Raw genomic sequence first — 27,044 nt, forward strand, 5'->3', positions numbered from 1 at the left:
GATATATTATCATATAATATCATAATTCCCCCTCGGAGGCCAATAAAGTATTTATGATTCTGTGTCATTATGTAGAATATTTCCTGCAGCTCAGATGAAACACAAACAGAAACTGTCGACAGGAGTAACGAGTGAAGCGAGAAACGAAGGCCTGACCTCACCTCGTCAGAGTTTGTTGTTGCCGTTCTTGTTCGCTGAGAAATGTCGAACATTTTCTGGGTCACAGGTTTCAGTGAGAGCGTGACGTGTCGGACTATTGTGACACGTTATCTCAGTGAATCACTGCCACTGTGTCGGCCGCTGCACAGACCAACGTCTCAGATTTTCAGGGTCAGATACTGAGCCTGTGGTCGCTGAAGCAGAGTCTGTCACTGCTCCTGACAGTGTGGAGGCTCTGCGGTTTGGTTCTCAGTTTACTCTCAAACAAATGTCACTTCTTCAGCAAATTGTCTTTTATTTTTAAAGCAAGGAACTGGAAAAACACCAACACGGCCATGTTGAGCAAACAGGCTACTGTTCCACTGGTGACTGGACGATGTTTCACTGCAGCCTGAGAGGAAGACGACAGGACTGAGAGCTGCAGAAGCACTGACATATATACTGCAGGGAAACAAAAAACTGAATTTATCAGGTCAAAAAAAATATTTGCAATAGTGAACAGAGCAGCGCTGCATGTAGCCAATGACACCTGAATGTGACTTTAATTGCAGCGATTGTCACAAGTTTGTTTTTCTCAAATTCACTGAAATGAGCTTTTCAACTTCCCCGGTCGTTAACAGTGACATCAGTGATTCTCCCGCCTGCTTTCACTCATCCCAACAAATAACACAGACTTCTCAGATGACACAGGTAGCACAGCGTTAGCCTGCAGCAGACACGTGTCCTGTGTGCACAAAGATGATCAACTCAAAAAATGTTTAAAGTGAAAATCAAACCGGGGGTTGGAGGATGGTGACCGCCTGTTGAAGTGGTGTGAAGATGTGTTCATACTACAACCTAAAACTACGACACAGACTGTTGCTGCTACAATATGTTAAACACACATGTAGTTATTATTAGATGTACAGCTGCTCTGCACCAGCTGCACATGATGTGAAGTCAGTGAGTTACCACTAACGTCTGTACTGACCCAACTCTGAGAGGAAGCGGGTCACTTCTGCCACAGTAAAATTTGAGTTAACAATCAAAAACGAGGGAATAGAAGCAGAAGATGTGGAAGCTGCCCTCACACTGACCCCAGGCTGCCTCACTGCAGCTGCCATTCAACCATTCAGCCATGTCAAGAGAGGAAACAAACCAGTCACAGTGTTTACTCTCCTGGCTGACAGTCACCAGCTCTAAGTGCTCCACAGGTAGAAGCAGTGACATCGCTTCACTGAAGTTCAAACCTCGCAGCGTCGACAGCAGCTTCACTCCTCTAAAACACTATTTAAATCTGAGGCCTCTCCAACGGTTATTTCTGGATTTACAACAAATCTGGTTACAGCCCGTCTTTGTTTCAGCACCTGGATCTGTTTGGTTCCCGACAAAAACACCAGGAGAAGAAGAACTTCTGCTCTTCAACAGTTTAGTGATGACAATAAGACACAAACACACGAAGGAGTCAAACGTTTGAGCTGCGAATGAGACAGAAGTCAAACGCATGTCAGTGATGAAGTTACAGCGTTGGTGCAGGCGGTGGAGTCTTATAGTTACGTTCCCCTTTCAAAATGTATCTGTGCGAACAGTTATTACGTCTCCAGGAGACGACTGTTTACACCAAACTGTCTTCTCTTACGTCCTCAGCGAGAGTTTAGTTGTGTCATCAAATTGTCTTCATCACATTCCCGAGTTATCTCGTGCTGACAGAAGAATAATCTGATGCTGAAATGTTTAATTTGATCGACTGTGCTTCAGTTAAACGTTACAATAAAACCATGATTCAACCTTTTTGGACTCGTGCAGCATTATAATGTCGTTATCTGTTACTTCAGTGCACGTTACCACAATTACTGGGACCACAACACAGAATTGTACATGAGCATTTAATATCCAGGAACTCAAATCATAAACTCGACCCCAGAAACAAATGGGCCACATCTTCACACCTCGACCCGACCCAGTCCACAGTCACACAGCAGGCTTTAACCTCGTCTTATTGTTTCAGTCTGTCTGACCTGTCTTAAAGGTCCAGCTAGTGAGAGAGCTGATTATTGAGTCTCATTTCAAACTCATCAAATACTGACACTACAAATTGAACCTTTAATAATCAGATTACTATTCCTGTCATAAATACTGGAAATGTGTTTGTGCTTCACGTCTTCAAACAAACATGAATCCTCACAGAGTCAGTGGAAACACACCTGTTGTGTCTGATAGGCTGACGTCAGAGCTGGTGGTCAGTCTGCGACAACACTGCAGGTGTGAAGAGGTCTGTGGATCAACAGGTCGGTCGTGTGGAAACGTCTGCAGTGAGAGGAAGGACGAACTCCTCATTGGTCCAGACATCAGGTGTCAATCTAATTTCAAATCTCTCGGAGGTTTGTGGTTTCGATCCAAACTGAAAAGTCACTTTCCTTTTCTTTGTCTTCTCAGACCTCAGAAAATATACTGAGTACAGCCCTGCTGCAGGAGCTGCTAACTGCTGCAGGAGCTGCTAACACTGCTGCAGGAGCTGCTAACTGCTGCAGGAGCTGTTAACTGCTGCAGGAGCTGCTAACTGCTGCAGGAGCTGCTAACTGCTGCAGGAGCTGCTAACTGCTGCAGGAGCTGCTAACACTGCTGCAGGAGCTGCTAACTGCTGCAGGAGCTGTTAACTGCTGCAGGAGCTGCTAACACTACTGCAGGAGCTGCTAACTGCTGCAGGAGCTGCTAACTGCTGCAGGAGCTGCTAACTGCTGCAGGAGCTGTTAACTGCTGCAGGAGCTGCTAACTGCTGCAGGAGCTGCTAACACTACTGCAGGAGCTGCTAACTGCTGCAGGAGCTGCTAACACTGCTGCAGGAGCTGCTAACTGCTGCAGGAGCTGTTAACTGCTGCAGGAGCTGCTAACACTACTGCAGGAGCTGCTAACTGCTGCAGGAGCTGCTAACACTGCTGCAGGAGCTGCTAACTGCTGAGATTGAACCCAAGAGAGGAAACGAGAGTTAGAAAAAAATGAAAGTTGGAGAAAAGGAGAACAAAAGAGAACAAAGATCCAGGAAACACAAGAGAGAGGAAGTCGGGGATGAAGGAGGAAGCGGAGGAGAAAATGAGCTGAAAATGAGGCACAGAGACGACTGCAGGCTGTGGAGAGTTTCCCCCTGTGGACGCCGCCTGCTGAGTCTGCAGGATCCAGCTGAGATGGATCCACTTCCCACAGTCAAATACGCCTCTAATCCACAAATCTCAGGCTTTTAATGTCAGCCTGCTGAGGAACTACTGAGTAGACACACAACCAAGAACTAGAGCTAACACTTCATTACGTATCGGGATTTACAGTATGTGAGCAGCTGCTACATACACACAAGTTGTTTTTTGTGAAGTAATGGGTTTGACTTCAGGTGGTTCTGTTCTCCACGTCATCCAGAAACTCATGAACATGGAAACATGGGTATTATTCAGCTTTCACCACGTCCACCGCTGACATAATGCCACGTCAATTTATTTATCAGTAATTCTGATCATGTCTTGGAGGAGGAGGAAGAGTTTAAAGGGCTGAGATTTTAAATCCTGACACTTTTATGGGCTAAAAGAAAGCTGATCAAAACCCGTCCGCTGGAAGCAGCAACGGCCTGAGCTGAAAGATGAAGTCAATGTGGAAGTGCTGAAAGCTGCAGTTCATCAAATGGCCACTTGAGGCCGGAGAGCTTCTGGATTTCTCTTCTCTCTCACTTCTCGACCTGTCTGCAGTAACAAGCTGCAGAGGAGCTGAAATCCACAGCAACGTCCTTTAAATCTATTTTAAACTGTTGAATGAAGAGAAGAGATGGAGAAGAAAAGACACTGCAGGAAACAGAAACACTCAGAGTCTCTGGTGAGTGCTGACTTCAGTCAGAGGCTGAGCTCAACTCAAACACAATCATCCTCTGTGCTGCTTGTTGCTCGCTGATGTGCAGCAAGATATTCTTTATGCATGAACACAGTTAGCTTGTTAGCCTTAGCTAGCTTGGTAGCTTCCAGCGAGTGGTCCCGTTTGACCTACTAGGCCCGCCTCAGCTCCGCCCACACGATCAGGCTCCACCAGGGAGGCAACAGTTCTGTCCGTGTGTTTTCACCTCGACCTCGTGATGTTCAGACCGAACGCTGTCGAACGACCGACTGAGGTTTTTACACGAGATTTCCCTTTTGGACAGTCAGACGAGATGTTTGCCAGTGTTTCCATTCTTTATGCTAAGCTAGGCTAACCAGCTGCTGACTGTAGCATTAGCTGTACAGACATGATGAATCAATGTGAACATCTGTCAGTTCAGCTGCTGTTCATCTGATCCACGTCACAGTCCGACGGTCACAAGAGAGGAGCTCACAGGAAAACGCTGTTTATGTAAGACAAGATGTTTCTTCTCCTCCTCCTTCTCCTCTTCCTCCTCCTCTTCCACCTCCTTCTCCTCTTCCTCCTCCTCTTCCTCCTCCTCTCCCTCCTCCTCCTCCTCTTCCACCTCCTTCTCCTCTTCCTCCTCTTCCACCTCCTTCTCCTCTTCCTCTTCCTCCTCCTCCTCCTCTCCCTCCTCCTCTTCCTCCCCCCCCTCCTCCTCCTCCTCCTCCTCCTCCAGTGTGAAACAAACCAGATCTACTGCAGCAGAGTGAACTTTCCTGTGTTTCAGTCCAGAGAAAATAAACCTGCAGGTCTGTTTGCAGGAGATGCACCAGAGAGCGTTTTGTGAGGATCGATGTCGGCCTACACGTTGACTCCCCCTTCCTCCCTTCCTCCCCTCCTCTTCCTCCCCTCCTCCACCCACTCCTCTCCATCCTGTTTGTTGCTAAACGTAGATCTGGTGGGTTCGGTGTGTACCCATGTGTACGCTGGAGATAGGAGGATGTGGATTTTAATCTGGCTCCATGTTTAAAACATGATCACTATCCGCCAAGATGGATGTCCTCCTGCACACACTGCCTGAGGACACAGGAAGTGACTGGGAGCTCGCAGACGCATTCTTCATGTTCTGTATCGTTTTCACGGCTGTTCACTGGAGATGCACATGTGATGCACATGTGAACAGAGGAAATGTTTGTGACGATGTTTCTGTGATGTATGAAACTGTGTCCTCTGTCCTCTGTGCAGGTGTCTCACCATCTGTCTGCTTCGATGGAGCATCAGTTTATTTTTGCATCGTGCAGGAAAAAGTGAGATATATCTGCAGAGAACAAAATTACACTCAGTAATCTCACAGATTCCCCACAGGAGCTGCGATATGAACCAGTTTACAGAGAAATTAAGACGTAATGTTTGTGCTGATGTTTCCCAACTGGACAAAGTGTTTATAATGGATCCGTCCAGAAGCTGCAGCTGATCCTCCGAACAATGATCTCTGGACTGTGACAGGCTGCACACTACAAATGATCCAGTAATTACAGATTATTTGTCGCCGTGCAGCGCCGCAGTCGACATCTCGTGATAACACTTATCAGCTCAGACCGATGTGACCTCGTGCTGCTCGTGCTGGACATCAGAGACCATTTCATTCACCATATCATTATGTCCTCATTATTATGTCCACAGATAAACTCACAAACTACTGGACCCACCAGACAATCATTTTGTGTGCACGTGTGACAGTATGTTGAAGACCCTCTCAGTCAGTCAGTCTGCTCTGTATTATCACATCATGGTGGACTGCTGACTCTTCACCGGTGTTGAAGGTACTCAGATTACTTTTGTTCTTACTTGTTATTACGAGAAACATAACAGGTTGGTTTTGCAATTAAAGTAATTTCTTAATTGGTTACGTTTTCGTGTGAGTCATCTGGTACTGTAAGAAATTCAGGTTTTTTTCCTGCCACAAAAAATATAAAAATTAAATCCCTGATATTTTCTTCATGACTCTGTTTCTCTCCTGCTTCCTGCAGCCGAGTCGCCAGGATGAAATGTTTGTAGGCCACGTTTGGTACTGACATGTCAACAAAACGAGTCATATCTCTTTCACGTTACATGTTCACGACCTGACGTTCATGTCAGGAGGTGAAGCTGATGGTGCGTTTTAATATTTTAAAGTAGACTTTGGTAAAATTTCCAGCCGTGTTTGTGGCGATGATGGCATGATGTTTTAACACTCACGCAGAGGTCGTGTACCTGAACCTAACGAGCACGGCGTCGTGACGAGAGAACATGTGGAAACTGAACCGTAACAAACAGAAATATATAATTCATCTGTGATTTTGCAGAAACATTTTTGCCAACATTCATTCTGCTGCTGAGCTGCTCCTGGCAGGTGGTCTGCAGCCACCTATAGATGTGTAGGTGTGGTTGTGTTTTGTCAGTGTGAGCTAGCTCAGTTAGCATGTTGGCAGAGAGGGCAGGACACAGTCTTTACATCCTGTATTTTCATATTTTATAAGCTTTTATTTACAGGAAAGAGCAGAAATATTAAATGAACTGTCGGAAATATTATAAAACTAGAATGCATTTAATAGAAAAGCTGCAAGGTCGCTGTGACACTGTCAGTGTCAGTGAAGAGATCGAGAACAAGTTGGAAACAGCAGAACAGGAAGTGAAAAGTGTAACAGAAGCATAAATGTCCTCAAACAGCTCAATATTGTGACATTAAATCTAAAAGTTCTTGGACAGAAAGTAGTATTTTGGTGGAATACACCTTTAAAAGTAGAAGTACTGTACAGTGCACAGTACTTTATGTCCTGTCGTCTGTACGAGCGGCTCGTCTCAGCTCAGTTCACCGTCCGATCGTTAGTTTGTGCAGCTGCTTCCTGTCTGCTTCTACTAAAACTACACGGTATAAAAAATGAATAAAGATTTGAATGATTGTAAATAATCAAACCGTGTGATGGATCAGTCCTGTCACCTGGCTCCACCCCCACACCACCACTCTGCGCTGCTGTTTCCTGGAGGACTCGTCTCAGGGAGAGGAACGCTCTGTGGCAGCCCGTCACAGCGGATTCTCGTGGCGACGGTGTGAGACTGAACACTAATCTGACAAACGGCAAAGAGACGGGAGGAGGAGACGCTTAGCCTCTGACACTGATCACGCTCAGCACCTCTTCTCCTCCTTCACACCCAAGTGTTTCCTCCCGTCTCCCTCCATCATCACATCTCTCTTTTCTTCTCTTGTATTCAACCGTCACTTGTTCTGTTGCTTCACCTCCCTCCACCCTCCGGTCTGATAACCCTGAGAACGGTTTAGAGCTAACACACATGATTCACATGTATATTGTCTTCACAGAGCTTCTTTTATCACATCTGTCAGTAAAATGTACTTAAAGTCTCGGCAAACGGCAGACGTCAGGCAAACAATAAAAAACGTCCTCATGAATCACACAGTCAGTCCTGACAGGTGAGCGTCAGGTAGACAGAGTACAGCTGTGACATCACTGCATGTTAACAGCTGGACTGTTTTATAAAGTGGTGTGATTTCATTATTTCAGATGAGACCTTCCCTCCTTTGTTTCCCTCTTGTTTCCTCTCACACTGAGGATTAGTCTTATCTTAAATAAGGGCATTAAACGACTTTTCCCGATTGTTTTCTCCACTCAAGGCGCAGCTAAATAAGGGCCAGTAATTGACTGTTTTCCTCTTGTTTACTGGCTCTGGCCCCGGCAGCAGCGCTGGCTGTTTCTCCAGCTCCTGGCAGTTACTTTTAATTTTGGTCATTAGAGTCGGAGCTTGGCTCCAGTTTGGGCCCTCGTGGCTTCTGTTTGGGTCGATGGCTGCTCTGAAGTTTTTAGACTTTCCTTTACAGGAAACATTTGATCCCACGTGAGGAACACAGACTGTCAGTGTGAGCGTTTTCTGAGAGGCAGTCCTGCCGCCGCCGCCGCCGCCGCCGCCGCCGCCGCCGCAGGGGGCGTCCTGCTATCAGTCCCACAACAGATGAGTCTGTTTCCACCCAGTTAATACATGAACCCAAGACTGATACAGTAACGTGCACACTCGTGCAGAAACACATACAAATATGTTATTTTGATTTATATATTGATCTGATATCAGTGTATCGTCTCCAGGTGATTGTTGTTACAGTGTGAACAGGAAGTGCAGTCGAAGCAGCAAATGGACTACAAACATGGAGGAGCTCAGGTTTCAGTTTAATACTTATTTATATTACTTTGCACGACTTTCTCTATTCCTGCTGTAATAATGACTACGACCACTGGAGGTCTCCACCTGAGACAAACTGAGATATGTGACGTAATAAGCTGCTTTCACAGGTCTGAAGAGTACAGTGGTGAGTAAAGTAGCGCACTGCAGTTAATTAAAGTCATGTCATTATTTCTTTATTGTTTAATAAGTAATTGATTACAGAGATCAAGTAACTGAATGACTTCGTCAGGTGTCTCCAGGTTAGTTCTGCTGTTCTGACAACTGCATGAAAAGTGTTCCAGTTCAGGTTTGTGTCGCTCTGACTGTATTTTCCTGCTCAGTTTCTGGTTCGTGTCCACTCACACACAGTCACACAGCTTAGACTTGTTTGTTTGTTTGCAGCTGGTTCGGATGCAACACTTTAATATTTGATTTTTTCTGGTTTATGATGTTTTGTTGGCAGCGACACTGTTGTGACATGACCAGGTTCAGACAGACTGCAGGTGACACACCTGTGAGACCACAGTGATGAGTGAGAGGAGGTGTGAATAAACCCTGACTTACAGAAGAGTCTGGATTCTCTCACTTCTCTCTCGGCGCTACAGAAACAGTTGAGGGTCACTCGGACCAGCAGCCTTTAACCGCCCGAGCAAACAGCACATCCAGCAGTGAACACATGACACGAGCGATATGTGTTTGCAAAGCACATATTTTCCTGTGTGCTTAGAGCGAACTCCGACTGGCAGCTCGCCACCTTCTCATAACTGCTGTTAGCTGAGCCTGAAGGAGAGGCTTCCCTCAGAGGAGCACTTCTGCCTCCGACTCTCTCCGTTCAATCGGCCGGAGGTGGAAACGTTTCCAGCAGATCTTTCATTAGCTCCCCGCGATGAAACAACTCTCAGAGGTGTGACAGATCATGATGCTCACTCAAGTCTTCCACTGTGTTTATGTTAAAGTAAAATGATAGAAGAGGGTAAAATGCCCCCGAGTGAGTTACATTTTCATTTTAGTGACGCTGCTGCAGCCTCGTAGAGCATTTGTCGAGCACTTTGTGAACGGGAACGACTTCAGCAGCGGCGCGGCTCGCGGTGGCAGCTGCTGTGATACCTTCAATTTGTGCACCTTTGTGAATATTCCCCCACCACTTCACAGGTGCTGCGTATCCTGTAACACATGCACCGCGTTCCCTGAGAGATAAATCAGGTACCCTGCAGCACCAAACACTCTGCCAACAGAAACACACACCCACTTGTAGAATCCCACAAAAACACAAAACATTCAGATGTTTGCAGAAAACTCTCGTCTCAGCACGGACGCTTTGATTCTGAACTGCTAACCTCAGCAAACCGAGCAGTGTCTGTGTTTCTGCTAAAAATACACCTGGATGTGTTTACCTGGTAAAAATAAAATGCAGCAGAAGCCGCCAAGAAATATGTTTGTGTACGAGACCGTGCCCTTAAAAATAAGTCGGAAGTTCAGAAGAAATATGTAGTAAAACCAAACTACAGCAGCTGTCAGATTGTAATATATTATTATTCAGCAGTTTGCTACCAGAACATCACTTCAGCTACAGAGGTCAAAGGTTTTCACCTGGACAGCGACGCTGCAGTTACTCTGCTCCTCTGAGGTTGATGCTGTAGTTGCGGGCGGCTGGATGAGTCACACTTGACTCTCCCTCCTCAGACCGGTTCAGTCAACAACGTTAAGTGATGTAATTAAAGGTGCACTACGTAAGAATGAAAAAAAACAAAACTAAAATTATCGACAGAATGTGAAGAAATAAGAGCTCTGACGTCAGAGACGTTTAGCTTTGTGTTGAAGAGACATCTACTGACGTTGGCATGCTAACCACCTAGCCCCAGCCTATCCTTTCTCACAATACCACTCCAAGCTCCAAGTATGGACTGCTAGCTGCACGGCTAACTAAGCTAACTACCTAACAGTGGCTACAGTTAGCAGTAGCAGCAGCAGCCGCCTCATTCGTTTGGAGTAGGAATTTAAATGGTGGCTGGTGTTTGCATACTGCACCTTTAGCCCTGATGCTCAGTGCTTTCAGTGGGTTAATACTGACACTTCTTCAGTTCACGCCAGGAACACTGGAGATGGAGAACGAGGTGCACTGAGGTGGAACTGGATGTTTCTTAATGTTGCAGCTTTACATTCTCTGGTCACAACTCTGTGTTTATGCTCTGGTTAGTTTCAGACATGACGACCAACTTCCCATGAAAAGCAGACGTCTTTAAAGACACAAAAACTGCTGGAAACGTCTCCAGGCGTCCTTAAAAATATCCAGTGGTGTGAGCTGAACTCCGGTCAGCCGTTCTGCAGCCTTGTTGGCTGTAAAACACGATCACCTTCCCCTCCAGAGGTGGCTAACAAAGCATATAATGTGAATGCGATATGACACTTTAAGTCCAGATGTCACTCTGGACATATTTGTGGTTTGCTGAAACATGACCTGCTAACATTATATCCTGCAGGCTGAGCTGAGAGGAGGCTCACAGTCTGCAGACATCCTGCACAGCGGCTGGCAGCAAGAAAACCCTCTGATGATCCATTAGGAACAGTGTCACTGTTGTCGTGCTGTTTGTGATTGTGTGTTTTTTGTATGTTTTCCTCAGAGAGGAGCAGCACACACACACACACACACACACACACACACACACACACACACAGTATCATCTCCCTACATCAACAGTATCCTCTGTTAGCTCAGCCTCCTCCTCCTCCTCCTCCTCCTCCTCCTCCTCCCGACACTGTCTCCTCAACTCAGTGTTTTTCTTTCATGAACAGAGTTTGATTATTTAAAACACACACACTACTGACCACACACACACACACACACACACACACTCTCATCTACACTCATGCTCACAACAGGAGCACCGGGGCATGCTGGTGCTTACCGATGATTACAGCTTCTGCCTCTGGGAGTGTTTGAAGAGACGCTCGCTGCACACTTCAGTGAGCAGAACGGGCCGACAGCAAAGACTTCCTCACATTCATTATGATGTTCACATCCGTCACGTCAGCTCGCAGATGAGTTTCAGGAACTGTTGGTCTAAACGGACTTACACTGCCGTCGACCGTTGATTGTCTGAGATATAATGTGTGTTTAGTGAAGACGATAAAGAAAGTAAAGACCAGTTCGTTAAGACTTCGACACCATTGTTCCTCAAAAGATCTGGCACTCCTGACCCGCCTCCACCCTGACTCTGAACACCGGCGCCCCTCAGGGCTTCATACTCGGCTCTCTTCTGTTCAGCACCACCGCGTCCCGACCCACAGCTCCAACTGCATCTACAAGTTTACTGACGACCTGATCGGGACCGACCCGATGACAGACGGCCTTCAGAGAGGATCAATGTCGGCAGAACAAAGGAACTGGTTGTGAAAGAGAGGAAGTGACAGACGGAGGGACACGCCCCCATCACCATCTGACGAGGTGAATAAAATCAGACCGTTAAATTAGGAGAAAATAAAACTGAATAAAAACAACAACAACAACAACATAACAACAATAATAATAACAATAATAATAATAATAATAATAATGATAATAATAATAATAAAACAGGGAGGAGATAAAACGTGAGCCGGCTTTAATAAACAGCTTCTTTAAAAACACTGTTGATCCATTAAACTGTTTAATATCGCCACACGGATGTTTCACACACGATGAGTCTTACATCAAAAATCACAGCAACACAACAAAACTGTTCATATTACAGAAATCTTCTCTTCGCCTGTGTCCCTGTTTCCAGCTCTCAGTGCATCTTCACGTCCATGTTATGAAGTAAACTGTGGTTATGACTGTGTCAGTAAGGTCAGGGGCAGAGTTACATGTAATCCTGAATCTGTGGTTTATTGTGTGATCTATTTGTGATCACGATGATGAATCACCAGTGACGCTGTGACCGCCTCCTGACTGGAGGGTCAGTACCGGTCAGACTGACCCGGCTGCTGCATCTGATGTGAGTGGAGAACGAGATCCAAAAACACAGTAAGAGAGAAGAATAAAAATAAGTCCTGCAGACATCAGGAATCATAAAATAAACTAATGTTCTTGTTCTTCTTTGTTTATTATCAACGTTAACATGAGTTATCATGTCTGAAGCTCACTGAGGTACTGACTTATTACAGCCCGACCTTACATGAAGTCTGGCCTCCTCACATTTTATATAAAACACTGATACTGGAGAAAATCACACAATATGTCCTGCTACTATTATAACATTTTGAATTTTTTTTTTTTTTTTGAAGGTGTGGATTAAATGTAGGACAACGGATGAAATTTAGCAACTGTGCTAACTCCGGCATATTTACATTGATGCTTTTCGCTGATATGTTGATTAATGTGCATTGTCCTAATCAAATAATTAAATAAATAAATAATGATTTATAACCAGTTAAAGTCACTGTTAAAATATTATATTATTACATTAGAGAACTATTTCAGATATTTTGGTTCTGATGAAGGCCACCAACAGAACCCGGTGGTCCAATAATAAAGTTGTTCTGTCAACTAGAAGTGTTGCTGAAGTTTCGATCTCTTCAGTCTCATTCTCTGAACCTTGGAGAGGAAACCCTGCTCTGCTTCTACAGATGTTTCCTCAACAGAACAGAAACAGATGATATATATGTTTTGTGTTCCACATCAAGTCTGCTGGCCAGAAGAAAAACTCTGTATCGCTGCTCTGTTAGTGCTCAGCGGTCAGCAGCAGCCCGGCGCCTGTAATGTTTCGCTAGTTGAAACCAACACATGTGAGTTTGGTTTGCAGGGTGTGAAGTCGACCAGGCAGAGTGGAAACAAACAGCAGCTCTGAGCTCCAGATGGCTCCTCATGAAGCTAGCCACCGTTAGCAGCGGTCATGTGGAAGCAGGGGGTTGATGACACACACACACACACACACACACACACACCGTGGTGGCGGTGGCACAGGTGAGGTGTAGCGCTGGCCTGTGGCTCTGCAGGTGAGAGGGCTAACAGAGCAGGTCGCTGCTCGGCACTGATAACTGCACACGTCACGAGCTATTCTGGGAGCAGCTCACGCTCGCTGAACATCGCTGCTGCAGGAGTGACCTCAGCTCACAAGGTCCTCTCATCTGTGTGAAACACAACAACACAACACTTTGCCTCGTCTCAAGTGATTTTACTTCATCATACCGCCGAGAAGAAAAGAGACAGAGACGGGAACAGTATGTCTGAAGGTCAGCGGTCAGACCGCAGCCAACAGGAAGTCCTCTGAAATCTGCTCTTTGACTCCAGATGATGTTCAAACTGGTAAATATTACTACTGTAGCAACATCTCAACATCTCTGTGACGGTCACGTCCCCCTCAGGATGAACTGTGATAACTGTGGTGATCCTCTCATGCTAACATGCTACACTAAGGTTAGGGGATCAAGGTAGAAGCGTTCACGTCGCGATCCCCGTCAAGTAATATCACCAATGTTACCTGCGAATTCTACCAAACACTTTGAAGCCGAGCCATATAACCGACCCGCTTCAAAGACACGGAGAGAAGAAGAAGCTAAACTAAGATGTGAACATTTTACCTGCTAAACATCCACATGTTAGCATTGTCACTGTGAGCATGTTAGCATGCTGGTGTTAGCATTTATAGCTGTGAGTTCAGCCTCACAGAGCTGCTAGCATGTCCGTAGAAACTGCCTCGAACTCACGAGTACTGGCCACAATATCAAACATCGATTGCTTGAACTTCCGGACTTTAACGTGAGCAGACATTTGAAAAGCATCTTTATTAATGACCAAACTAACTGACTGAGCTTTTCATCTCTAAGCCAGCAGGCAATAAGAGCTAAAGAACAAACTATAAGCGACTTAATATAAAAGTTATTTCAACATATTATTTTCTGCTTGTTGTGTTTCAGAACTCGGCGACTGTAAAAATATTTGTTCTAAACATTATTTGTTGTATAAACTTTAAGGTCAGTGTTTTACAGGAAAATCAAATCAGTTGTATTTATACAGCCCAAACTCACAATCACATCCCCTCAGTGGACTTTACAGTCTGTACGGTGGACGACGTCCTCTGTCCTCAGAGCCTCGAGTCAAGAGAACTAAATGGTTTAAAAAGTCGATTTTGTTTGTTTCTCCTGGTTTTGAACATATTTCCTCGCTGATAAACCGTCAACAGAAGAGTCGTTCATCAGCTGAAAGTTTATCGTCACGCAGAGTTTCAGTGTGACGCTCAGTTCTGATCTGTTGCTGTTTGTTTCCCAATAAAGAGCCGAGCAGCTCTGACAGAAGAGGATGGAGACGAGGAGACGGCACTTAAAGAGCCGAGAGACACGAGCCAGCAGAGAGACGTCGATTAATGGCGTCATTAAAAAGGCAGACGATGTGTTTTACAGGAGGAAGTGTGTGTGAGTGTGTGTGTGTGTGTGTGTGTGTGTGTGTGCGTGTGTGTGCTGTTCAATCAATATCTCAGCAGAGAGTTCAGGAGAAACTCCTCCCGGTTCTCTTCAAAGTCTTCTTCATTATGCATGTACTGCAATTACCTGACGTCTGTGAGGAAACGCAGCGAGTCAAATTACAGTCTGATTAGTTGTTGCAATCACAGAGTCACAGCGGCTTCGCTCCTCACTTCAGTCTGGAGACACGTCTGCAGACTGAAGTCATGTGACCACAGTGATGCTGTCGTTAAGACTTCGTCCGTCTCTTCTCCTTCTTTCTGTCTTTTCTTAGTGGCATACAGCGTCCAGTCAGACATGATGACTTTTGTAACGTAACGGTAGTGACTTTAAGTGTTAACTGTAGTAAGTCTGTCACTAACGCCTCGTGAGTTGCACTGTTTAAGTAGGTAACTTCCTCCTGTAACATAACAACACATCACTCTTCTGGTCACAAACAGGATGTGAACCCGGGTTTCTGGGGGTGAAGTCCACTGTATGACCCATCCAACCAGCCGTCCTGCCGCTGACCCAGACTGTTCTTGAGCTTTATCCTCCTTCAAGAAGTGACACCTGAGAGGTCAAACTCCAAAAAACCCAGTAAGAGAGAAGATAAGTGTAAAAACAAGTACTGCTACTATGATTCATATAAATATATGATGTGTTGGACACATTAAGTTCATAAATGCGTCTGAGTGACGTTTCACTGAAAAACAAACATGAGTGAAGCTGTCACGAGTACATTTGATCTCGGCGCACGTTCCTGCTTCATGTGCTCACACACCGCTCATACACCAGACGCCTGGTTCAGCACCTGCAGTAAGTCTCAACTTTCACCGTAGCTTAGCTTAGCTTAGCATAAAGACTGGAAACAGGGGGAAACAGCTAGCCAAAACAAACCTCTGAAACAGTGTTTTTTTACTTCATGCTTTGAAGAAAGCGAGACAGAACTTATTGATCAATGAGCTTTAGAGCTGCTGGTCGGTGGACTGGACCTTTGGACAGAGCCAGGCTAACTGTTTCCCCCTGTTTCCAGTCTTTATGCTAAGCTAAGCTAACCAGCTGCTGTCTGCAGCTCTGATGTAAGTAGATTGAAATGAATGCTGGCTGTCTTTAGTTACATGCTGGTGACGAGCAGCTCTGGTTGTGTCTAAATCTTGTTTTCAGGTTTTCTTTATCACAGTTTTGTGCTGACTCGGTTCTTCCTGACAGATGAGATTGTGTTTAATCAAACTAACACACATCCTGTGTGGGCAGGTGATGTTATAGTGAAGAAAACCTGCACAGACGCGTCAGAGCGAGGGGATGACGGCCCTGCAGGTTCGTCTGGTTACGACTCTCATCATAATGTTAAACTCCTCCCGCTCTCACCTCTATTTTCTACCTCATACGCTCTGATTGAATGGGTCCGTCGCCCTCATTCCCTGAGCTACCCAGACCGCCCGTCACGGCCCAGTATCCTCTCCTACCGTCTTTATGCCCAGAAAACGTCCATTTCCATAAATCATTCGTCAAAGAACGAGGGACAGACGGTGTCAGAGAGCACATCCAAGGGAACAATGTTGATTAGTTCACCACCAGCAGCCCTTAAAGCCTCGTCCAAGGTGACACCCTCACACTCGGCTCCTCCTGAAGTTTGCATCTCGATCTGGCTCCTGGCACGACTTCTTTAAAGTTCACCACACGTCGGTGAAAAATGTTTAGAGGAGAAAAAAAAGGGCAAAACATTGGCGGACGGATTAAAGAGGCTTTTCCAAGTGTGCACGAGGATTTTGACTCCAGAGCTGAAAATCAGATTTAGCTGCCTCTCATTAAGCTGCTCACTGTCGGCGTCGTGCGTCAAGAAGAAGAGAACAAAGGATGATATTTTATTTGAAGTCCAAAGCTTCATTTTAACAGAACCGGCACAACAAACGCACGTTTCTCTCCTCGTCAACATCTTTGTTTGATACGACATCACGCTGTCTGTAGGTACTAAACTGTGCTGTGATACCGAAGCATCTCATCTGAACGCTGTCATTAGCACGAACCGGGCCGTCAGAACCAGTCTGTTCAGCCTAAACTGAAGTTCTGTTTCCTCTGATCAGCGTTTGGTGCGTCTGTACGATGAACTCTCTTCACTTGTCTTTAAAGACAGAAAACAGAGGGAAAGCAGCTGTGTCTACCTGTCAGCAGCTCTCAGATCAACACAGCTCATCTGTTTCATTTGTATGAAAACCAAATCAGCTTTTGCATCGCGGAGGTTGAATCACAGACCGACTCACGGCCGGTCCGGTCTCTGCTGACACACTGCTGACACACTCTGACTCAGGCTGGAGGAATCCTGCTGCCAGACGACATCAGTCAGACAGGTCACGAGTTACGCTGCCTCTGAGGTCGCGATAACAAATCACCACAGTGACACATTAACAGGCAGTGGCTGACCCTCCGCGTTCATACTGTTGTTTGATTAAAGGAACAGTTTGACATTTTAGGGAAATATGTTTATTAACCCTTTAGCGTTTGGACTGACACCACGTCACGTCGGTACCGACAGCAACACTGTGATGTTGCCATGACGACAGTCACCTCCTGGTAGGCAGCTGGTGGTTGATTTGCACTGTGAAGAAAACGTGTTTATTACCGTTGTCACCAGCTGTAACTGTCACATTTAAAGATACAGAGTGAAACGCGGTGGTCCGGTCTGGTTCTGCTGTGATTCTTTACTGTGTTGCTTCAACAGCGACTTCACAGATTACTGAGAGTTTAAACTCAACACGTCGTCTTCTTCACTCTAACAACACCAACCAGCTGCTCATCAGAGTGAGATCAATCTGAACACGTGAATCTCAGCGAGAACACGAATCATTTCCCAAAACAGAGGATGTGTAGGACAGCCGGCTCTGTAGCAGATGCTTTAAGCCTCTGAGTGAACAGCACCGCCTCTCTGAAACAGCTTACTGAAGTCTGCTGAACTTTCTTTAAACATCAGTAGAAATACATTCTCATTCTTATCTTCTACCAAATAAAAATGCAAGTTCTCCAAAGCAGAAAGTGTTCAGACCGGGTCAGACGGTGCACAGCGACTGTCTGAGGAGAGTGTGAGAGTGGTGAGTGAAAGTTAAAGAAAATCCCTGCAGGACTGACGGAGCTCTGCAGCGGTGCTGATGGTGCCTCTCTGGCAGGATGGTGATGATGATGATGATGATGATGATGATGACGTATAATCATCATCAGAAGATTCCTCTGCAATTTAGTGTCACAGGAAACCAAGAAATGTGAAGAGTGAATGTTCTCAGTGGTGATTGAGATTTTCAGCAGCAGAGAGCAGAACGTGTCCCGTCAGCGCCGGAGATTTAAGAACTTGAGTGTGAAAGAAACCGACCACAGAACCGAAGAACCAACAGATGCATTCTGACACGTGACGTTCACACACAACACATCAAAACACACGAGCGGTGAACGTACCGCTGATGGTGGCTCTCTTCGGCAGGATGGTGACGGCTCCCACGGCGGCGTCCTCCAGCTGGTTGATGGGACTGTTTTTGGCCCCCCAGCTGTCTGAACCGATCCACAGGAAGTGACCGACCTGCTCCGCTCGCTTACTGGCGTTCAGGATCCCCCTGGAGTCACACAGGCACCGGCACTGAGTCACATGTACTGTTACTGTATGTGTTGGTGTGTGATGGTGGTCACTAAACCTACTGCTCTGCTGACCCTGAGTTCTGACCTGATATTTTTTGGTGTATATTAAACAGAAAAAACACCAACAAGGTAAAAGAGAAGATGAAGAACTGTTCTTGCCAAACGTCTCTTGTCCTCTGTTCTTAAAATAACACTGAAGAGACAAACAGACCTCAGATAAAGTTCTGCCTTAATGATGTTTTAATCAAAGTGTGTTATTTACCTGATGTCCTCGTCAGAGGCGAACAGGATGACGGCCCGGGCGTACCGAGTGTCCAACAGCAGGCGGATGATTTTATCAAAGTCAGAGACTTTGTGGTCGTGAGGGATCTTCAGAGACTGAGCGATACAGATTCCACCTGCAGACACACAAACAGAGGCCAGCGTCAACACACAGTACACAACGCACAGTACACAACACACAGTACACAACACACAGTACACAACACACAGTACTCAACACACAGTACTCAACACACAGTACTCAACACACAGTACTCGACACACAGCACACGACACACCGTACGGCTGCTTCATGAACTCCTGTTTGTCCTGTTAAAATTAGATTCTGCTTTGAGAAACAGCCTTAAAAGCTTCTTCCAAGAGTTCGTACAAAAGGTCCACAGGTAGCAGAGAAAGTTGGTTCACCTGAAGAAGGAAAATGCTGCAGACTTTGATGGAGTTGACCGGAGGAAGAGGAGCTCTGCTCTTCACTCCGCTGCCTGACATTTCATGAAACTACCGACTTCTCTGCACACAGTCGTCTTGAAAGCGTGAGGAAAAAGGCTGCGAGCGAGCGCTGCAGGCTGATGCACTGCTCCTTTCAATAAATGTCACTCAACTGCACAGAAAAGTTCTGTTTCTTTGCTCAACGAGCCCCAACGGCATCATAAGCCAGCTGCACAGTCACGTTGTTCTACTGATCCAGAATCAACAGATTACAACTGAGATTAGTTCGACACATTCACGACTGAATCCCGGGCGCAGTGAGAAGTCAACATGCTAACGTTACAGCAGCTCCACAGGATGTACAGGATTCACTTTCTGAGCACTTTGTCCAGAAATCTGTCCACAAGATCCAGCTGACCCGGTTACTTGTTGAAAGTACAGTCATCAAACGCTGTTGAAGTACAGATTATAATCTCCCCTTTAATGCTCGTCAGTCATCAGCTGCTGCAACAACACAAAGTCCAATCACAAACCATCTCCTCCACGAATCAGTTCGACTGCATCCTGTTTAAGTCACATTATAAGCAGCACGTCGACACGATGAAGAGATGTTTGATCCGAACAGACCAGCTGACCGTCGCAGCTAACGAGGCTAACGAGGCTAACGAGGCTAACAAATCTTTTGCTTGCCTTTTGAAAATGTCACTTTGGGGCAGCTGTCAAACATCATTAAGTCTCTTCATCACTTCATGAAGACTTGTTAGTGCGCTCGTGCCAATTTAAAATTCTGGCCCGCCTTCCAACACTTTGCAACGCCCACGTCCACGCTGACATTTGGCTCACGCAGGATCTTCTGAGCAGCAGCGTGAGGCCTGTACAAAGGATCTGGCCTTTAAGATGCAGCTGCTGACACTGAAGCGAGACAAAGGCAACGCCAACAGGTCAGAGGTTTGAAATCCTTCTAGAAGCAGGAGTCAGATCAGATATCACGCTGGTTACAGAGAGCACTTTGGCAGATCAGTTGTCACACAGCAGCGTCACTGACTAACAGCAAACACACGTCAAGATCTCCGTCCTGATCGCTTCACACAGCCTGCTGTCACACATGTCTGCATGACGTCACCACATCGAGCTCAGACATCAGATTTTAAAGAGCGTCTGAGGAGCAAAGTTATCTCCAGAGTTCAGGAGTTCACAGCTGGTCGGCTGATGGTTTAATAAAAGCTGAGGTCGGTTCAGGAGATATTTCACCGCCCCGTCAGTAGACGGTCCTGATGATGGTGGTGATGTGACAGGCCATCGATACAGCGAGGCGTCTAACTGAAGCCTGAGCACATGAATGTATTGATCAGCACTCTGTCTGTGGTGACTGATGTGTGTAACTGTCAGTACTGGAGGACTGCAGCGGTCACATCACGTGTAGTCAGTGTGTGTTGGAGCGGCTGAGAGACGAGACAGGAAACAAACCGTTCATCTCCTGCTGCTCAACACGTCAAGCTACGGAAGCCCGGAGAGGCTTTTATTATCTGTTGATTCAAGTCTGGTCTGAACTATTGTCTCTCTGGTGTTTATGACCTGAATCATCAGGATGAACTTTCATTTTGTTTCCATCTGTGAAAAAAACCTTTTTGTTTTGTGTAGAAATGTGTTTTCCTCTTGAAAATAAAATGTTATTTCACTCCACGCATGAAAAAAAATCTCTTGGAAAATAAAATTCTACTGGATAAATCTTTTTTTCTTTCTCAGTTCACACGTGAAAAAATGTGTTTTTTCTCCTGAAAAAGAAAAAAATATTCACAAATGGAAAAATTAAAGAACTTCAAAAGTTTATCCTGCAAAACTTTTTTTTCCACCAGATCATAAACACAGGAGAGGAAATCAGATCAGACGTGGATCAATGGATCAATGGATGAACAGCTGTCGTATGGAGCTGAGCAGACTTTGAAACTGTTTCCATCACATTTCAGTACCTTTTCAGTACAATTTTTAAAATCCATCCTTTATTCCTTCTGTTCGTGCATAAATCCACAAACATAACTTGTATTTATAGATAGTTTGGTTTCGTGGATTACTGAGTACATTCAATCGCTGCCTTTTCGGTTCAATCATCAAACTGAAAGATGGATGACGCTCATCACTCGTCACTCAGGAGGACGTCACTGTTCCTCAGGTTTTATCACCTGGCGAGACACTGAAGCTGGTGTCTGTGCTGCAGGAGTGGACAGAGCTGACCTGTGAGGGTTAGACAGAAACGTACAGCCCATGTGAAGCTGCTCTGAAGTGAGAGACGAACATTAAGCTGATAGACAACCCTCCTTAATCAGGTTCTTCAGTGGCGGCTGATGTGTCGCCTGGTCCCCGAGCTTTAGGAGCATTCAGATTGTTCGGGGCAAATAAATGTTTGCGACAGCGGATACTTCTGATCATTACCAGCTGATATATGAGCCGAGGGTGAGGAGCTGCAGACGTGTTGACAGAGTCTGACGAGACACAACAGAGTGTGTCTTCACGCTGGAGTTATATTCAGTCCTCTAGTCACTTACTTTTATTATCAGAGCTGATTATTAGATCTGATATTCAGCATTTCTCAGTTGATTGGAATCAGTATTTCTTTCTTTTTAATAAAGTGCATGTAGTGGAGTAAAAAGTGATTATTTTGTCTCCAAAATGTAGTGGAGTGGAAGTTCTGTATAAAGTAGCAGATTACTAAAGTAACGGACAAGTACCTCACATCAGTACTTGAGTAAATGTACATCTTCCACCTCAACTTGACTCTTTACGTCTCTGACATTAATGTATTCCTGATGATTAAGATTTAACATTCAGATCCGCCTCTGATCAGATTTCATGTTAAAATTCAGTCATTCAGTTTCAACAACAGTGACATGTTATTATGTCGCTTCATCACTCGTCTCAGGAAGGACGAAGACGAAGACACTTCAGATATTTCAGACTCCACAAAGCCTCCATCATACAGCAACATGACTCCTCATCTCAGATTCATGGAGAAACTGAAGTGTGCCGGATCAAAAGTGTGTACGAGCAGAAAGCCCCACATTTTATTCAACATATGAATAAAACATTTGTCTTTGGGCGCGCAGCGGTCAGAACCACAGTAACCCAGATCTCATTATTGCAAAGCGTGTATGTATTCTTTAAATCTACAGAAGAATATGTTGCTGTAAAATCACAGTATTTTAATGTCGTATACATCCTTTAAATTTACAGGATTATACTGTCAGTGAGAAGAGAGTACAACCGTAAAATTACAGGTAAGTACTGTGATCAGGGTACAGCACCTTAAATTAATTCAGCAATAAAATATTGTAATTTTTCATATATACACATATGTGTATATATATATATATATATACACATGTGTGTATATATATATATATATATACACATACACATATATATACATACGTATATATGTGTATATAGTAGCAGTTTGGCTGTAGCTGACTCAGAAGACGGTGGAGCAGCAGAAACGCTGAGCGTAGCAGCTGGACTCGTTCCACATGTCGACTGAACGAGGTTGAAGTCAGACGAGCGAACAGGAAGGTTTCAGTACCAGAATCTCAGATGACATCAGAGATCGGTGCACTTAGAAAAGCAAACTTTGAATCTCTGCTTGATTAGTCCCGTGAGACTGCTGCAGGAGGCTGTTTACTTTACTTTAATGCACTTTTTAAGGATTTACGTATGCAGCAGATACACATTAGCATTAAAGTCTTAGTGAGAAGAGACGCAGCTGAAGCTTGAAGGGAAGAAAAATGGATCTGATGTTTTTCTCCAGGATACAGACCAACAGGACACAGACCAACAACTGGACACAGACCAACAGGACACAGACCAACAACTGGACACAGACCAACAGGATACCGACCAACAGGACACAGACCAACAACTGGACACAGACCAACAACTGGACACAGACCAACAACTGGACACAGACCAACTGGACACAGACCAACAGGACACAGACCAACAACTGGACACAGACCAACAGGATACCGACCAACAGGACACAGACCAACAGGACACAGACCAACAACTGGACACAGACCAACAGGACACAGACCAACAACTGGACACAGACCAACAACTGGACACAGACCAACAGGACACAGACCAACAACTGGACACAGACCAACAGGACACAGACCAACAGGACACAGACCAACAACTGGACACAGACCAACAGGACACAGACCAACAGGACACAGACCAACAACTGGACACAGACCAACAGGACACAGACCAACAGGACACAGACCAACAACTGGACACAGACCAACAGGACACAGACCAACAGGACACAGACCAACAACTGGACACAGACCAACAGGACACAGACCAACAGGACGCAGACCAACAGGACACAGACCAACTGGACGCAGACCAACAGGACACAGACCAACAACAGGACACAGACCAACAGGACACAGACCAACAGGACACAGACCAACAACAGGACACAGACCAACAGGACACAGACCAACAACAGGACACAGACCAACAGGACACAGACCAACAACTGGACACAGACCAACAGGACACATAATAAAACTGCTTTTGTTTCAATCCTCTTGAAGAGCTCCCATCATGCCTCAGTGCAGCGGTGCAGGTCCAACATGTTAGTTGATGAATTGCTGTATCTCTCTCTCTCTCTCTCTCTCTCTCTCTCTCTCTCTCTCACACACACACACACACACACACACAGCTATTGATCAGCCTGTAATATCTCCTCTGGAGCATAATGGATCCATCAGAGTGATCGGTGGTGTTGTGTCGTGTTCCTCCATCACATGTTGGATGTAAACCATCCATCCATCAGCTGCAGCTGTACAGGAGCTTCGCTGCAGATCCTGGGTCAGTGGAGACGTGAGGCTCACAGCGGTTCACATACAGCTGACTTCACTGTTTTATCTGTGACGAGGCTAAAATGTTGAATACACTTTAAAGAGAATCTGCTGATTCTCACTGAGCTGCGTATCACTGCAGTGCTGGTGGTATCAAAGTCCTGAGGAAGGTCTTGCCACTCAGCAGCCATCTTGGCAAAAACTGCATGTATCGATAAACAAACGCTTAAAAATTTGGGTGACTTTGCCTCAAAATGACGATTGGCTTTTGGGGGGAAGGGGCGGGATATCAGTCATACAACCACCATCTGCAGCATTACAGACTTTTCTACTCAACATGCCTTCAGTGGTTTGTCTCCTGTTGTCGCTGGTGTATAAACTACACATTGTACTTCCTTTTTTTTGTGTGTGCACGTCCACCAACACTAACTTTATAGTTGCTCGGGGGAGAGAGTGAAATCCTGTAGTCCTCCACCCGGACTGGTTTCTGGTTTAAGAAATCCAGTTGAACTGGTTCTTAAGGTCTCACACAGTCCTGTAAAGTCTCCAGCAAGCGTCCAAAGAAACCGTCGTTAACGACCTTGAGACGCACGTCTGTCACCGAGCAGCAGCTGAATCCTTCGTCTGTGGAGGATTCCTGAGCAGACAGCGCTCATAAAGACCTGCGACTTACTGCCTCCTCTGCTGCTCCTTCACTAACGACACCGCCGCTCAGAGCCAACCAGAGAATTTATCTGTATTACCCATGACTAAATATTGATCCAGGTGATCATTCTTCACTTAAACTATGTCCACACCTGTGTGTGTGTGTGTGTGTGTGTGTGTGTGTAGCAGGGCCAAGCAGTGGCCTGAGTTATGGCCTCATTCCACTCCGACCACTGAGTTCTGGAGTTATGGCGGCGAGTGTCAAAACTTACAAGGTCGAAGCGCGAGGCGGTGCCAGGCTGCTGTCAGGGCTGAATGGTCAGAACGACCGCTGGAGGCGAGCGCAGTGTCGGGATCCAGAGGAGCTTATCACAACCCCATAAGTCTCCTGCTGTACAGCACCACACAGGGCCCGACGGGCTACAGCGGCATGTCTGCTCCAGGAGCATTTAACCCTTTAATGGAGGATTTGTCACCAATACAATGACATAAACCTGCACATGAACATGACACAGTTTTTAAAGATGAATAAGTTAATAAATAAACATTATATGAGATGAAATCTGTGTTTTGGTGCAGCAGCGATGGATTCTGGACTTGTTGGTCGGAGTGTTCACAACTGTAACTGAATTTAAATCCTCCCAGTGTGATCACAGTCACTCTGGATTTACTTCATCAATTTATTTATGGGTTAGATTTTTGTCATTTTTTAATTTTGGACAGTTTTGCTTCTGTAACAAATCTTTTAGACTAATGGAGTGAAGATGTCTGAAATACATTTAGTTAAATACATGCATATTTAATAAGATAGCATCATTTGCATATTTAAACTAAACTACTTTAAAATAATTATAATGTCAGAAACCAACTGGGGAAGATTCATGGTGAAAATTAATGTAATTAATTAATCGTCTCCCTTTACAAATATATTCATATAATACAACAAATACACGGTCCAACAGCCGAATGTTAGATTTGTCACACTGACAACATTTAATCACACTGAGTCAGATTCCATATTAATATTCACATTTAGTAAATTATACTTAACAATTCTTCTTCTACCATTAATGACCATCTCAACTGATTAATACTTTTTTAAATCAATGCTCTTCAAACAGTCCGGTGGCCAGAATATAATTATATAATTATTACAGCCAACAAGGCCGCCAGCCAACCAACTACAGGTCGAGTCACACACCTGGACACCTGGACACCTGGAGACCGGCAACTTTTCACAGGAAGTCAGTAAGTCACCTGCAGCTGAACCAACAGGTAACTTAATCTAAACCATGAAGTCTTCTAACTCTAACCAGGTGGTCTTGGTGCCTAAACCTAACCAGAGCATAAACACAGAGTTGGTTATGCAGAGAGACCTAAACAAACAAACAAACAAACAAACAAACAAACAAACTCATCTGTGGTTGTACAGAAACATACTGAGCTAACATTTATTGGGTTGCAGAAGTCATCAGGCTGTTTTTGGTGTATTTCTTTGAGTAATTCTGTTCACTAAGCCTTCTGGGACGTAACTAAATGATAAACTATTAACTTCAGATGAAAACACCATGAACAGGTTTGTGACAGCAAACTGCAGAGAAGAGAATTTTTTAAGGAGTACGAAAAAAAAAAGTTTCCATGTCTGAAACTGTCTGCAGCTTCACTCCCGAAGCTGCTTCGCTCCCGTAGCAGCTTCGCTCCCGAAGCAGCTTCGCTCCCGAAGCAGCTTCTTCTCTGTGAAACTGAGTATTTTTCTTCCTGTATTAGGAACGACAGCACTTTACACGGAAGGAAATGGTTTTATTAAAGTTTCCACAGTCATTTTAAAGTTGAAATAGAGTAATGACCCGAGATGTGTAATAACCTTTCAAAAAGAAATTTCAAAACTGCGCATCTGAAAAAAAAAGAAGTGATTTTGAAGCAGAAAGTTCAGACTTCAAACACACAGGTAGGACGGAGCGAGGCCATTTAAGTCTTTAAAGTTTAGGTGGAGCAGGAAACTCTAAATGCCATCGTGGACTTCTTCTAACTGGATCTGACTGTTCTGGCTGCTCCGGTCCTGAGGGAGCTCGTTTCAAAGGACTGATCCTCCGACCTCAGTGCTACATTTTTATCTTCATTTCAGAGCCGAAGAGGAAGTGAGATTGTTTCAGTGTGAAGGAGATAAAAAAAACAAGAGAAGAAGAAGTGTCAGTCTGTGTTTCTGTCACTCTCCACATCTCTGTCTGTTGTTCAGGGGAAACTGCCTCCACCCAACACACACACACACACACACACACACACACACACACACACACACACACACACACACACACCACAGATCATCTACGACACAACCTCTCACTCTGCAGGCAGAAAGCACTTCAAACCTTCCCTCTGATGTACTTTCAGTGTTCACAGAATGAACCTCTAAAGTTTCTGCTGTTTCAAAATAAATGAGGACGAAGAAAGTCTGAGAAAATACAGGAGCTCTTACTTTGACAGGAAGAGGAAAAAAAGGATGAAGAGAGTCTAAAAGAAAGTTAACTATGTACATGGACACAGATGGGGTTTGGCAGAGATGCTAAATTTAGAAACACT

General features: G+C 45.1%; 1 protein-coding gene across 1 annotated transcript in view; it reads right to left on the reverse strand.

Moving 5' to 3' along the window:
• grm7 (glutamate metabotropic receptor 7) overlaps window positions 1–27,044 on the reverse strand; it is a 193,381-nt gene that overhangs the window by 49,935 nt on the left and 116,402 nt on the right. Inside the window, exons 3-4 of the mRNA XM_073467537.1 lie at window positions 18,509–18,644; window positions 18,070–18,224 (exon numbers count right to left, since the gene is read on the reverse strand). Of these exons, the coding sequence (XP_073323638.1) occupies window positions 18,070–18,224; window positions 18,509–18,644 (291 nt within the window). The remainder of the gene's footprint in view (window positions 1–18,069; window positions 18,225–18,508; window positions 18,645–27,044) is intronic.

The sequence above is a fragment of the Pagrus major genome, chromosome 6 (genome assembly GCF_040436345.1).
Source record: "Pagrus major chromosome 6, Pma_NU_1.0".
NCBI lineage: Eukaryota > Metazoa > Chordata > Actinopteri > Spariformes > Sparidae > Pagrus > Pagrus major.